The 15,121-nt window shown below is 38.7% G+C and overlaps 1 protein-coding gene across 1 annotated transcript in view; it reads left to right on the plus strand.

Moving 5' to 3' along the window:
• The window catches only part of LOC140236503 (uncharacterized), a 123,879-nt gene that overhangs the window by 71,609 nt on the left and 37,149 nt on the right, over positions 1 to 15,121 (plus strand). The window contains exons 31-38 of the mRNA XM_072316424.1: positions 633 to 878; positions 1,833 to 1,949; positions 3,214 to 3,345; positions 3,499 to 3,630; positions 4,129 to 4,241; positions 9,597 to 9,819; positions 10,206 to 10,325; positions 13,941 to 14,063. Of these exons, the coding sequence (XP_072172525.1) occupies positions 633 to 878; positions 1,833 to 1,949; positions 3,214 to 3,345; positions 3,499 to 3,630; positions 4,129 to 4,241; positions 9,597 to 9,819; positions 10,206 to 10,325; positions 13,941 to 14,063 (1,206 nt within the window). The remainder of the gene's footprint in view (positions 1 to 632; positions 879 to 1,832; positions 1,950 to 3,213; positions 3,346 to 3,498; positions 3,631 to 4,128; positions 4,242 to 9,596; positions 9,820 to 10,205; positions 10,326 to 13,940; positions 14,064 to 15,121) is intronic.

Consider the following 15,121-nt stretch of genomic DNA (forward strand, 5'->3'; position numbering starts at 1 on the left):
TATCTTATATATCAGATATCATATATTACATAATCAATATATTGTATTTTATATGTTATATTAAATATTTTATATAGAATTTTATAACACTTTATTATGGGACTGTGTTAAGAAGACAATCCTCTGGTGATAGATTGTTATGTAATATCAATGTCAACCATTTAAGTTCGTGAAACAAAAAAAAAAAAAAAGATATGAAGCGCCATACAGTCAGAGATGCAAAATGTGTAGGAAATGTTAATGCTTTAAAAAAGCATCGACAGCCTTGAGACATAGAAGTCCTAACTGTCAAGCATTAAGACTGCACCTCAGAAATTAGCCCCAATAATACAATATAAAAGGTAATAACATCTTTGAAACATAGATACACAAATAGTTTGAATGCATAATAAACCCTTTAAACAGTCGGTCCTGTGCCAAAAAAGTCCTGAAAAGGATCGGGGCTACTTTTATCTTTTTAACTTGGCACGTACATCATTTGCATTGGTGTCCAGTAGCATCTAATTTTGAATGACTTATAAACCACCTGTTCTAAGAAATTCGAAACTGATGAATCTTATGTGGAATCGAAATCCTGTATCTATGTGTAAAAACGGTCTACAAGAGGATATAAAACAATTTATCTTTCACAGATGTTGACGAGTGTACTTCGCCGACAGCATGCGCACAAAATGCCACCTGCTCTGACTTGATCGGATCGTACAGGTGCGCCTGTACTCAGGGCTACCGAGGTGACGCGTTCGAGGTTTGCAGCAACATCGATGAGTGTGCAGAAGGCACTGCATCCTGCCATCAGCTGGCCGTCTGCACGGACTTGCCGGGCTCCTATTCATGCGTATGCCGCGAAGGTTATGAAGGAAACGGTACATTTTGCTCAGGTAAGAATAATTAAGGCCATTTCCACTACCATGACTTCTTCTTCTCATCAGTTTTTATTATTTCCACTGCTTTCCCTTTTGTGAAATATTCATCACTTATGTCGACGCTAAAATTGACAGGGGGTGAACAGCAATGTGTTCATATAATTTCAATAGAAGTAAATTGAATATTGAGAAATGAGAAGATATTTGAAGGGTAACCGATGAGATAGTCACGCTGAGTACAAACGCGATACTTGTTACGTACTTTCCTTGGCTTTAGATGTAAGATGTAGATTTCAATACAATTCTCGGTATCGCCAATACCTACAGGCCAGCGTTTTGGACGTATTATGGGATACCTCAGGGGACAAACTTACCCCGGTTTTGGCCGCTTTTGTACTCGGGTCATGTTCTGTCTTTATCCAACGGTATTTTTGTTGAAGATTTCTTCTCTTTCCATCTTCTGATCAGCACATTAAAGTCTTGCATTAGTGAATCATGACTCTAGCGACCGCAAATCAGTAAACTTAAAAAAAAAAACACTTTCAATTCTTTTAAAGCTGAATTATAGCCAAGAAAAAGAGTAACAACGGAAAAGCAAACAGAGAACTCCCTTGAATTGTATGGGAACTGCGACCCGCGCGAGACAACCGGAAGCAACAAAGGCACCAATGAATCCCACAGTGCATTTGTGGCTGGGCTCTCCAGCGTACGCAGAAGTTTTCTGCGCACTAATAATACTTTTTTTTTCACAAGGAAAGGCTGAGATATACATCAGATGTTGTGTAGATATACAAAACTTCTTTAGCTGCAAGGACTGATCAATGTTTAAGATGTATCAGATGATAAGATCACATTCATGATTAATTACAAAAAAATACACATAAATTGTACAAAAGTTAACTGTAGTTCTTCACACACGTTACAGTGTAGTGGTAGGATATTGAAACAATTGTAATTCTCTACATCTAGATAAAAATGAGTGTGAAGAGGATTTCTGTGGACCGAACGCTGAGTGTACTAACACGGTTGGGGCAGCCTTCTGTACTTGCCTTGACGGTTATACCATGGTGAACGACACATGTTTGGGTGAGTTTGGATTATTAATGCATGTTGTTTATCAATGTGGAACATAATGTAAGTAAAAAGGTCTCCTCTCATTGCGCCACTTTTTGTGGATGCGATAAATAATTTCTTTTATATGCGACAAATGGATGACCTCCAGTTTGTTGGTTTCTTAATGAGTCATTTTTAATAATCAAAGATGAATTATGAGTTCTTATATGTTAGCTTGTATTTTACGGCATCTTCGTTAATGTTTCTGACTGCGATCGTGTGGGGGGGGGGTATGGTGGAAGAAATGATTCTGATATCGCAACGCAAACTGTGGGTGTTATATAGGTCTCAGGAAAACGGTGGTGGAAATTCAATGTCTATACTATTATGTAAGTATCGGAAAGTCCACCAACTTTCCCTTGAAGTTGATGACTTTAGTCCTGAAATGGCTACCATATTCATCATTCCATCATGTGAAGTTCACCTTTTGCAGAGTTGTAGTCTACAATCTGAATCGGTTATAACAATACAGAGCAGACTCAGAACAGCAGGCTTATGCCTCATGTGTTGTGTGTCTCCGCTTACAGTTCTATTAGTGTGAAGTGCAGTAAGACCTCAATTATCCGGCAACATCGGGGCCGAAGGGAGTCCGTATAATTGGTTTGGCCGGATAAGAGAGATGATCAAATACAGCACTTTCTAGCATATCATGCTAGGGGTGTACATAATAATGTTACATAAGTATCACCAAATCACTAATATTACGATTATCTGTATTGTCATGTTTCATACTTCAGAAATTGATACGGAAGTAAACCAAATACAAGTAAAATATCCTTTCACGTATCATGTGTATTGTTTGCTTGAATAATTAAGCGAAGATGAGATGGATATTGTGTACTGCATTGTACTGTAACCACTGCTATGCACTCAGTGCCAGTGACAAGCGCGGGACCAGTCTTTGACATCGTCTCACGAACTGACTTCAAATATAAAGTCCACTGCGATGATTTGAATAGGCCTATGTCCCGTCGTGTATTCGCGCGATAATGGTTGAGTTGTTTTGGGGTGAGATTTGGCACTGAGAATACATGAAAACATTAGAAAAAAAATGTCGGCCAGTTGACGTCCGGATAATAGAAAATCTGGATAATCGGTAATTGAGGTCCTACTATAATCCCTCTTATCTGTGAAGAGATGAGCAAGTGCGAGCAGGCACGCTGAGATTAATCTAGAGTATAAATGCATAATGCAATCAGGGCATAATTATGCCCTTTCGCCTGTCTTCTCAATACAGATTTCGATGAGTGTGCCAACAAAGTTGACTCGTGCGACAAGGAAATCAGCGTTTGTACCAACACGCCCGGTGGCTACGATTGCACGTGCTTGAACGGTTATGTCAATAAAAATTCATCACGGATCTGTGTAGGTATGTTACAAATTAATCATTTCGTCAGATAAATAGTAAGGGGACATAAGAGACAATTAAGTACAACGACTATACATATTGTACAAACAGTATAAATGTATGCAAAGTGTAAGATAAAAAGGTAAGCAATTAGATTTCATAATCTTGTCGCAGATTTCGACGAGTGCGCTGACAGTGACACACACAACTGCAATGCAAGTGACAATCGTGTCTGCGTGAACACCTTTGGGTCCTTCAGATGCGACTGTGCGGAACTTTTCGGGGAAGTAGACGGCAGTTGTGTCGGTAAGTGTAACAGCAATAGTTGTAGCAGAAATGATAATGGTAATGGTGCAGACAATGCTGATTATTATTACTATAATAATTATTATTATCCTTATAATTGCCATCACCATCATAGTTATAAAAATGGTGGTGAATTTGATAATAATTTTGATAAATTATAATGAAGTAAATAATAGCACTCACTGCTTAACACTTACTACATTCGAGTTTCCATGCCCAAATAACTGCTAAGTGGAAAAACAGCAATCATTTTATATCATCCTTTACCTTTGTTGATTTTATTTTGACCTGGCGACACCGTCAATGAACTCTCTTCGTATTCACTACACGTAAAATAGGAAACATTTTGTTCGCAGAACCTATGTGTTCGATTATAAGACTTCCTTTGAATTGAGACAACCTTTGTAAAGACATGAGGTTAATTGAAAGAAAATGTGCAGAAAAAAAAAAGTTATTTCAATTGGTTTTCCCCTCTCTGTTATTTGCGGTTTCTGACAGCTGCCACGACACTACCTCTATCCGTTCGACTGACAAGCGTAGCGGGGTTGAGTGTGGCCGTTTTCCCGGACTCCATTTCATCAGATTCCACACAGATGAAATTGGCTGATGATGTAAGAGTCAAAATATTATATCTCGAGTGACAAAATATTTCTGTATCATTCTCATTAATTGTCATATATTTTTACTCCACGATCAGTTCCTGGTCACTCGATGATTCTTACTCGTTTCGTTCCTCTCTTCAAGACCATGTCATCAAATGTGAACATGTTCTTACCTTATCAATTCCGTTGCAAATCCTTTCCATATCACAACATTAAGTTAGTTAAGTTCACCAGATCTAGTCTGTGTCGGACACAGATGAGTCTATGCAATCACGATTGGATTTACGGATTAATTAGCTCTTTGCTTGCAAAATTCAAGGATGAGATATCTCAGAGTAGCTTTGATATGACATTTACAGGAAAAACCGAGAGGAAATAAAATTAGGTTGTTCTGTACAACGAGATAAAAGCAAAACGTACCAATCTTATCATAGCGACGAAATGCACATGTTTAATTCCTGACAACGGACCCTGTCAATGCATGAACAATATTATTATGGTGGAGTATTAAACTGTACGACGATTATAGAAAACATTGCGAAGTGCATTTCGGTGCAATACATGAAGAAGGTTCAATCAACACATATAATTACCAGTCAAAGTTGTTTTTTTTTCATAGGCTTTTTAAACATCATTCGTCTTATCCTGCAGTTGCGTAGAATTTTTTAACGTGTTTATGCCCTAGTGACTTTTATAGTAGATGTGAGTTTGGCAAAGTGACTTTTAGAGTCGCTAAATATGTTGGGTGACTTCAAGTTCGGTGCTAGTGCTAGTGCTATCTCAGCACTAGCACCGGCGATAAAACCGAACTTGAAATCACGTCGGTGTTGGGAGTTGACTTCAAAATTATGACGTATTTCCGGTTGGTGGTGCTGGGCTCGGTGTTGAATGTCGTCTGCTGAACCGAGCTCCGCCGATTGTGTTACCGATTTACGTGCTTTTTCGCCACTGACTAACACTAGCTCCTAGGGATTAACATTTTCGTCATTTCAAGTTCGGTGCTGGTGTTAGCGTTGCCGTGCGAGACTCATATTCACGTCCATAATAAATGCACGTTTTAGGTGCAAAGTCTATGCTAGCGCAGTGGTCGCCCACGTAACGTACACGAACACTCTCGGCATGGTTTCATAAATCTGAGCCTGAGAGCAAAATTAAGATAATTGTATTTTGGGGAGTGAATGAAATTTGTGGCATTTTTATATATCTTCCTCACTACAACGTATGTCTCTAAAACTAAGCAATTTTGGCTATGTCTTTTGATATTTGACTGTAATCACGCGCAATCACTTTTTTCGTCGCGCAATTCCCGCGGAGCTCGCGGTGCTGTGATTCCAACACCTAGTGCTGGTGATCGATAATTTTGATCGGTATCGCCCCGTTAATCTGACCGTCGGTGTTGGAGCTCGATTGTTATTCGGGGGCTAGCACCAGCACTAGCACCGAACTTGAAATCACCCATTGTCATAAAGTTTACATCATAATATCTGTTTAGCATCATAATTCTGTTTAGTACTATCATATATTCTGATTATAATAAAACATACTGCGTTTAATAAGTGCTTTCAATACAACACAAAATTCTTAACCGGATCATTGTTTGGCAGAAGAGCCTAGAAAGAGGATAATTGAAGAGGGAAGCGACATATGGGGGTCGTAAGGTGGGCAAAAAGTGAAGAGTGGGGGACGGTAATGGGCTAGAAGTTGAAGTTGCACTAGTGGAGACGGTAGAGAAAGGAACAGAGAGAGTCACGGGTAAGGAAGAATAGAGTGAGAATCAAGTAAGATGTTCGGACATCGTTAGAAGGAGAAAGATGAAATAGAAGGGAAGAGGAAGAGGGGGGAGTTGAATGTTGGAAAATCATGGAGATAGAGAGAAGTGAAGATTCATGAAACCAAGAGACGAGCGAAGTCGGCGAACAATGTGGACTATGGAATGCGGAATCAATAGAGAAAGGGCGAATGATCCCGCGAAGGAAAAGTAAGTCGAGGAGAGATGAGACTATGTTGAGAGAAGGGGGAGAGAGAGAGGGGGGCGGAGACTTAAAGAGAAGAAGAAAAAAGAAAAAGAAAAATGAAATTCAAGAAGTAAAGGAGAGGGGACTTGGGTGGATCTTAGAAATAAATGCTGCAGAGGAGAGCGAGAAAAAAAAATAGTGTATCATGGAGAGGAAAATTGATGACAATTAAATCCTGAAAAGGTTCCTGTGGGAGAAATGCAAAATGAGAGATCAAAATTAGGTTAAAGTCTAGTCCTGAGGGGAGAAGGCAAGAGAAATAACCTGTGAAGAAAACTGTAAATTAATACAAATGGTCCTGAAAAGGACCGTTGGGTTGTATGGAAGGAAGAAATAAAATGAAGAAGAAGAAAAGAAGAGAAGAGAACAGAAAAGAAAAGATAAGTAGCCTAGAAACAGACAAAAGTGTAGGAGAGAGAGGAAAGAGAAATGAAATACTGAGTAATAGGTGCTAGTGCCGGTAGAGCAAGATGTCTAGTTATAAGAATAACTAAGAGAACCCAGGCATTTATTTCTAAAATCCATCCAAGTCCTTCTCCTTTACTTCTTGAATTTCATTTTTCTTTTTCTTCTTCTTCTTCTCTTTGTCTTCTCCCCATCCCCCCCCCCCCCTCTCTCTCTCTCCCTTCTCTCAACATAATCTCATCTCTCCTCGACTTACTTTTCCTTCGCGGGATCATTCGCCCTTTCTCTATTGATTCCGCATTCCATAGTCCACATTGTTCGCCGACTTCGTTCTTCTCTTGGTTTCTTGAATCTTCACTTCTCTCTCCTATCTCCATGATTTTCCAACATTCAACTCCTCCCTCTTCCTCTTCCCTTCTATTTGATCTTTCTCCTTCTAACGATGTCCGAACATCTTACTTGATTCTCACTCTATTCTTCCTTACCACTCTCTCTGTTCCTTTCTCTACCGTCTCCACTAGTGCAACTTCAATTTCTAGCCCATTACCGTCCCCCACTCTTCACTTTTTGCCCTCCTTACAATCTCCATATGTCGCTTCCCTCTTCAATTCTCCTCTTTCTAGGCTGTTCTGCCAAACAACGATACGGTTAAGGACTACATACACATGGTGTCACCGCAAATCTTTCTCCCTCATTTACTTCACCATGCAAACCTTCAAACAACACATAACACAAAATTCATATATATACAACCCGTACATATACTTACATTGATCTAAATAACCCACGAATTCTGGTGGTTCGTAAATCTTGTCGACATCATGGATCTGATATATTGAAGGTTCTCTCTAATCATCTAAAGCAGTTCACACTTTGTAAAACCTTACAAAACAAAATGACAGTTAATGATGAGGCATAAGTATTGTCCTTGAATGCATATGAATAAACATACTTATTAGAAAATGAATTGAATTGAGTATATTCTAGTACTGAGAATTGCAACAAATTTGTGTAGTTTTGTGAATCTATGGACCCTTTAAGTGTTTTCATTTTGTTTCAGTTAAAGTGAAATTAAGCGTGACATTCTTGACCCCCCCCCCCCCCCCCCCGTATTTGCACCTCTCAACACCCCTCTTTTTTGCGAGTAAATCCTTAGGGAAAGAATTTTTAGTGGTTCTTTCAGGAAAGAGCTCAACATCTTGTCAAACACCATTTCGTATGTTTATTGTATAACTGCAACTTGGAACATGTCATAAAAGTAAAAATGCGACAGTTTCCTTCTTTTGCTTCTAAATATAAATTATTATCTACTTTTTTTAACATTAATTGATAAGGTTAAAGTAACCAAAATTGGTGTTATTTTATTTTTGTTTGTAGGCCTACATTGTAATCTAAAAGAAATAAAAAATGATAAATCGAAATTCAAATTTAAATTTAAATTCAAATTGAAAATAGAACGTAAACATGTTCATAAATCATCGTTCAGGCGCTTGACAACTGAAGGGCTTTCCTTTAACTGATGAATAGGACATTGCAAACATAGATTTACAGTCTAACGCACCAGTCGCGTGATATTTCTCACAAGTTACCTTAGATGGACACCCTCAATGTGTCAATTTACTACCGTCGCAACGGAATACTATGCCTTCATTTAGTTCGACAGTTATATTATAGATGTATTTATAGAAATACAAGATGAATGTATAACAAATAATATATATATATATATATATATATATATATATATATATATGACCCTGCATCACAAAACGAACAAAAAGTCGCACACAGTGATTTTGCGTGAGGACTGAAAATATTTGAAAAGGGTAAACCTAGCCGATCTTGACTTTTTTATAGTTTCTGAAAGAACAAGTCTTCTTCCACAATATGTTACATTTTGGGATCATAGAACGGGCAGGAAAGTGTGTTTTTTAGCAGTTTATCTCGAACATTTTTGGTAGAATACTGTGATTAGATGTGTCTTTAGAGTCCAATTTTCATTTCTGAGAAACCTTGTACACACTCTTCACTTCCAACTCTGATAACTTTTGAAAGGATGACGCTACTGCTGCGAAAGTTGGCATTGATTATGGACAGAGCATGTTAACAAAACATGCTTAATTTCAGTTAAATTTGATCATCCCTTCTTTGTTGTTACTCCAGTGGTTTACTTCCTGTTTTTTGTCCCATTCATCGCACAGGCAGCACGGCTCGGTAAAGATTACGCGCTTGAATACACACTGTACTTCAGAGCCTCTTTTCTCAGTTCACACTTTTCATGAGTGTGTGTGGGTTTTTTTTTTCCCAATATTCATATAGGTTAGGAGAATCCACTCGAATTGAGTTATACATGATTTTAAAGCTTAAAGTCTGCTCTTTTAGAATCTGCCCTTAACTAAAAATCCATGTCTGGCGACTTTTTGTGTGTTTTGTGATGCAGGGTCACATATATGTATATATATATATATATATATATATATATATATATGAAGAGTTTGTTTGCAAAAACCGATAAGTCCATATTTGCCAAATGGAGATATTTGCGATTAAAGGTCAAGAAAAATAAAGAGAATAATAAGAAAATTTTTGCTTCTTTTGACCGTAAGTTCAAAAATATACCGTTATATGTAGTGACCAATATATCATTTAAAAGGTATTATTTTGTACTTTATGACAGAGATCGTACTTCAAAATCTTCAAAAATGGACTTATCGGTTTTTGCAAACAAACCCTTCATATATATATATAAATCACAAATATAATTATGCAAAACATAAAGAGAGAGAGGATGAGAAGAGGGAGAAACATGATGTAAACGTTTTGTGTCCCATATGAACGTCAGGCTTTGTTGTTTCTGCGAAAAATGTAAGCTGAAGGAAAAAAAGTAGAAACAATCGTGAATGTCATGATGCTACACTATTGTTCAACTTTGTCGAAACAACAGGTCTTGCAACACCTTCGAAATATCAGCGAAAGCTCGAATGTGCTGCAGGTCTCTGTGTACAATTACACCCTGCAAGACTCTCAGGTGACCGTCACTTTCAGGGTTGATCTTCCACAATCAACGACACTCAATTCAGAAAGCTTGGAGAACGCTTTCTACAACGAGTTGACGCAACTCCAAAACAATTACCTTTTGTTGCCTGACAATATCATTCTTCTAAATGGTATGATATCACTTTCGTATTTGGCTTTTGCACTTTTTATCTGTCTTTATCTTACGCCTGTATTGTAGCACAGTTTTAAGCGGGTTTCTTCAAGGAGCCCTTGTAATATCATTGTATAAACCGAAAACTTCAAATATTCATGCAAATTACATCATCTTCAATATATGTTTACAGAAAATTAAACAAGGCAAAACAATTGATGTTGTTCGTTGGTTAGTGCCAACAGTTTTCCAAACTTTGTCAGCAGAGGGACTTTTCCAGTTCATTACATGGAATGACACGAGGGTTACAGAGAACATAAAAAAAAAATGAAAATAAAAATCGTATGCTATACTCACTCTGCTTTTTCGGTTTTGTTTGTCTCTTTGTTTATTTTTGTCGCGCAGACGTAGATGAATGCGCAGAATCTGAGGAGATATGTAGCAACGGCGAGTGCCACAACACTGACGGGAGTTATTACTGCACTTGTCTACCAGGCTATACGGGGAATGGAGACATATGCTCAGGTCAGTATTTTGCTGACACTCCGCCAACGAAGAGAGTACTCTGTAATAAAACATCATAATTATGATAATTTTAGAACATAAAATGGATATTAGTCAAGCGCTGTATCCACTTAGGTGTGCCAAGCAGTAATGTGTTTATAGTGCGTGGTCAAATTATAAAAAACAAACCAGCATCAAAGACGTTCGTTATACTCATATGATGACTATAGCAAATATGATTTGAAATTTTATTTGGACGTGTCCATAGATAGCCCTACATGTGTAGATAGTCATTTTGAAAAAAACAAAACAAACAAACAAACCTGGTCCACCGTGTTGTGCAAATGATTGGTTCCTAATTTGTATGTACCTTTGGAACGATTTGCCATCAACGTTTCAAGAATCAAAAGGCTTTAGTATGACAATCCTCTTTAATAAGATTGATACTTCTTTTAGAGAAGAACAACGAATAAAATGAAAGACAAATAGCAATAATCTGATTGATAGACGAAGTTCATTAACAGGTCAATCGTATTTCAATTCAGTTCAATTCTATTCACATTTATTTTGGATTAATAAAGATAAATTATTACAAGATTTCTTTTGGGTAACATCTATAAGAATTAATAGCTTGTTGGGTAAGGTGCACCCTATAGCAATTGTACATGATAAACATAGGTAATAGTATGATATAGAACATAAATGCTACAAAAATGAATACATACATGCATACATACATACGTGCAAAATACATTCACAGATACAAAAATAGTGGATATTAGATGAGTGAGGAATCAAATAAAGTATAATGTTGGTTGAAACGTACGGTGACTCAAAAGATGTGAAATATCTGATAGGATGAGTTAAACAGAGCCCAAGAAAACAATAAAAAACATTCAATTATTCAATCAAAGTTAAGAATTAAGCGTCAATGGTATAATTCCTTAATCTTTGTACAAATAACCAATACTAATATTGATCAACGCTAACATCCAATGATAATCATTAAACTGAACATTTGAATAGTAACAGAAAAGAACAATATAGCATGAAAAATACTTATGAAATTCTGCAATTTAAGTTTGAGGGGTAGTATGTCTCTTGTTCTTCATCATCATATGTGAATGTCAAATCATTAGCTTGATTATTCTTCTTTACAATGACGTGCCACTTGTGATGCTTATGCAATCATGGAATGCACAATCTCAGTGAATATGCAGCAAGGTCAAAAATGAAATGTTGCAAAATTTGTTGTTTTCAATAGTAAATTCATCCAAACTTCAGTGACAAAATAGTGAAGACGCAGACCATCTTTTCTTTAGCTATCTCCTCTCCTTTTATTGAGAAATGGTTACGTCTCATTAGGTCAGTAGCGGCTAGATGACCCAAGCACAGCAACTATATGGCCTGACACCACCTCCTCCTCATGCTCTTCACCAGCCTTGTCACACGAAGTTGTGGCATGGCGTTTCACTCTTTAACGAGGATCAGCCGCAGGTCTACCAATGTCGTGCGATCAGTCACTCTCTGCCTGACAGACAGGCCGAGCTGATCCCACCAGTGTTCGATGGGATTTAGGTCAGGGCTGGTCGCCGGCCATTCCATACTCTCAGTGCCTTAATCCCGCAGGTACTCGTTGATGATCCTTGCTCTATGCGGACGAGCGTTGTCATCTTGGAAGACGGCATTCGGTCCAAGGTTACGGCGCAAATATGAAAGTGCCACTGGCTGAAGGACTTCATCTCTGTATCGCTGGGCCATCATTTTGCCGTCGATGACGATAAGCGGCGTTTTGCCCACTGCTGAGATGCTTCCCAACACCATCACACTTCCCCCTCCAAACGCTGTCACTCAGTCGACGTAACAATCTGCAAATCGTTCGCCTGGACGCCACCAGATCCTGATCCTACCGTCCAGCTTCCTGAAACAGAATCTCGACTCATCGGGAAAGAAAACAGATTGCCACATCTCCTGGTTCCATTGCAAGTGTTTATATCACCAGCGCATAAGGGCATGATGGTGGAAGGCAGTCATTGCCAGTTTTCTTGCAGCTTTTCAAGCACGAGGGTTGGTTGCGTGGAGCCGGTTCCTGATTGTCTGATCAAACAATCTTTTGCCAAATCGCCTTGCGAATCTGTCTCGGAGATTTCTCGCTGATAGCCTTCGGTTCCCCGTCGGACAGGGGAGGGCCAAAGCGATGGCTGCGATCAATGTCCGCTGTCTGGATATCAATGTCGAGTTCCTTTTTACAAAAGTTCGTGATTAGGGCATCGGTGTCTTCGGTGTCCTTTATCCTCTACTCCGGAGAATGCCAAACAGTTTCTCCTGGTGTACTGTTCCGCGTCGTCCATGGCGGCGCTCAGTTCTCTCACTTTACCTTTCAGTGAGGAGATCTTGTCGTCTCGAGACTTGATCTCGAATTCGAGTGATTTCTTGACTTCGACACAAGGAGTCTCATGGACATCGTGGAGAAACTTGGTGTTTGCAACTGATTGACAAATTGCCCTACATCGACGTAAATAAGCACTGAATTGATCAGTGTTTTAGTAGTAGCCATGATGAAAAACCATGGGCGTACATACTCGAGCTTTGTTATCATGGCTACTACTAAAACACTGATCAATTCAGTGCTTATTTACTTCGATGTAGAGCTATTTGTCAATCAGTTGCAAAGAAAACATATCGACGGAAGAATTTCATGAATTTAAAAAACTTTTTTTTTCACAAAGAAAATTTATTCATATAAACATTCAGGTACAAAATGAAATAATGTCACATGCAGTACATAAAGAGAGATGATCGAAATTTGACAAGCACAAATTTGAATTTAAAAAACTTGGTCTTGATGGAGTGAACCACTTTTGCGATATGAAAGTCGAGTCAGTTAGATGGTTTTCGATGACGGATTGGATTGCTGATGACAAGTTCATATCTTCAGTGTCAATTTCGTCGTTTAAGATCTTCGCGGTAGTTACAGGGTCATGCTTGCGATCGCTTATCGGGGGGCCGTCGGCCTTGGGCTTCCCACGACTCCGTAGGCGACGGTCCCCACCATACATTTTCTGTTAGATCGGCTTTGCTATTGAAAATGTATATGGTTGGTAAAGCACCAAAAGCACACATTCATTTTTGACCGCATATATCTCACAAAAGGAAAAAAAAATGTTTTCACATGTGAAATCACAAGATGAATTAGGAAAGAACGCGAGCATATTATTTTACAAATGTTAGATCAAAGCGAGTTTGTTTTCTGAAAAAAAAAAGAACATTTGTTTGTAAATGAAATATTTAGGCGAAGTTGAGGCTACCGTTAGTGATATATGTTATTCACAAAACAGAGTACTTAATTATGCGCCAAGTCCAAATGTGCTCAAGATGCAGTGGGAAAGAAGGAATAATGAAATGCGAAATTCCTTACAAGCACAAGTACATGAAAGTAGAACAAGAATGGAATAATTACAATGAGAAATAAGAAATCACATGATGTACACATAAATGAATACTGGAAAGTACCTTTAAAAAATGTGTCAAAAAATGTGTGCCTTCATTGTTCATGGTATTTCTTTGAACGAAAAGATCAATTTTGATACCTCGAGGTGAATATCCATTGGTAGCCATTTTGTTTTAACCTTCCAGATATCAACGAATGCTTTAATGATGCCAACAACTGTACACAAGTGTGCATAAATGAGGAACCAGGGTTTACTTGCGCATGCTTCGAAGGTTACAACCTGGAGGAAGACGGCTCTCAATGCTCAGGTAAGATTTTCGTATGTTAACCACTCCGGCTCGGGGGGGGGGGGGGGGGACACTACAGTTAGTTAGAATATGACTTGTGATTGGCTGATTTGGCAGCATGTGGCATGTATTACAACTTTATTGCAACTCACTGTTCGATATTTGCATGAAGATTCAATCATGTATACCATTGTTTACACACCAAATATTTTGTCTGTTTCCTTTCATTCCACAGTTTATTCAGTCCAGGTATATAATCGGCCCAATCTTGGACGTCAAATGGAAATGAACATTATTATATTTATTTATGCATTTGTTGTGTGTGCTATGTAATACATCGCATTTGAGAGCTTTACTTAAGTCAAGGTTACACCAGAACCGAATTCTCCCTAATGAATTTGGACCAATTCTTCCCGAATATGGCCTGATTCGGATGGATTCGGTGGATTCGGAACCTATTCGTGTCTGATTAAGGAGTTCCAGAAGCAGAGACGAATAGGTCCCGAATCAGAGCAGAATCGCCAAGAATTGACCCAAATCAATTTTGGCCATCCCGAATAAAGCCGAATGCCAATCCGAATAGTGATCAGAATCGAGCCGTATGTGGCCAGAATCCAGCCAAATGTGGCCCACATGCCCCGATTACAACCGAATAGAGCCGAATAACGACTCGAATGTCGACCCGAATCTGGACGAATATTATATGATGGCCAAATGCGCAGAATACGCCAACGAACACGCCCAAGAATTGTCCGCATTTGCCTATTTGGGTTTATTCTGGCCACTCATTCGACCTATTCGGCTGCTATTCTGCCGTATTCTAGCCTATTCGGCTCAATCGCCTGTATCCTGCTCCATATTCGGGTAATGATTCGGATGGATTCGGGGAGGTATTTGGAGACATTCTTGGCAGATTCGGCTCTATTCGTGATACTCGGGTCTATTTGGCTAGATGATTCGGGCTGTTACTCCCCTAATGATACGGATAACCCCGAATCAGCCCAGAATACCCCGAATTCTTCCCCGAATCCAACCGAATTCCATCCGAATACATCCCGAATGTGCCCCGAATGAAGTTT

This window comes from Diadema setosum, chromosome 13 (genome assembly GCF_964275005.1).
Source record: "Diadema setosum chromosome 13, eeDiaSeto1, whole genome shotgun sequence".
Taxonomy (NCBI): domain Eukaryota; kingdom Metazoa; phylum Echinodermata; class Echinoidea; order Diadematoida; family Diadematidae; genus Diadema; species Diadema setosum.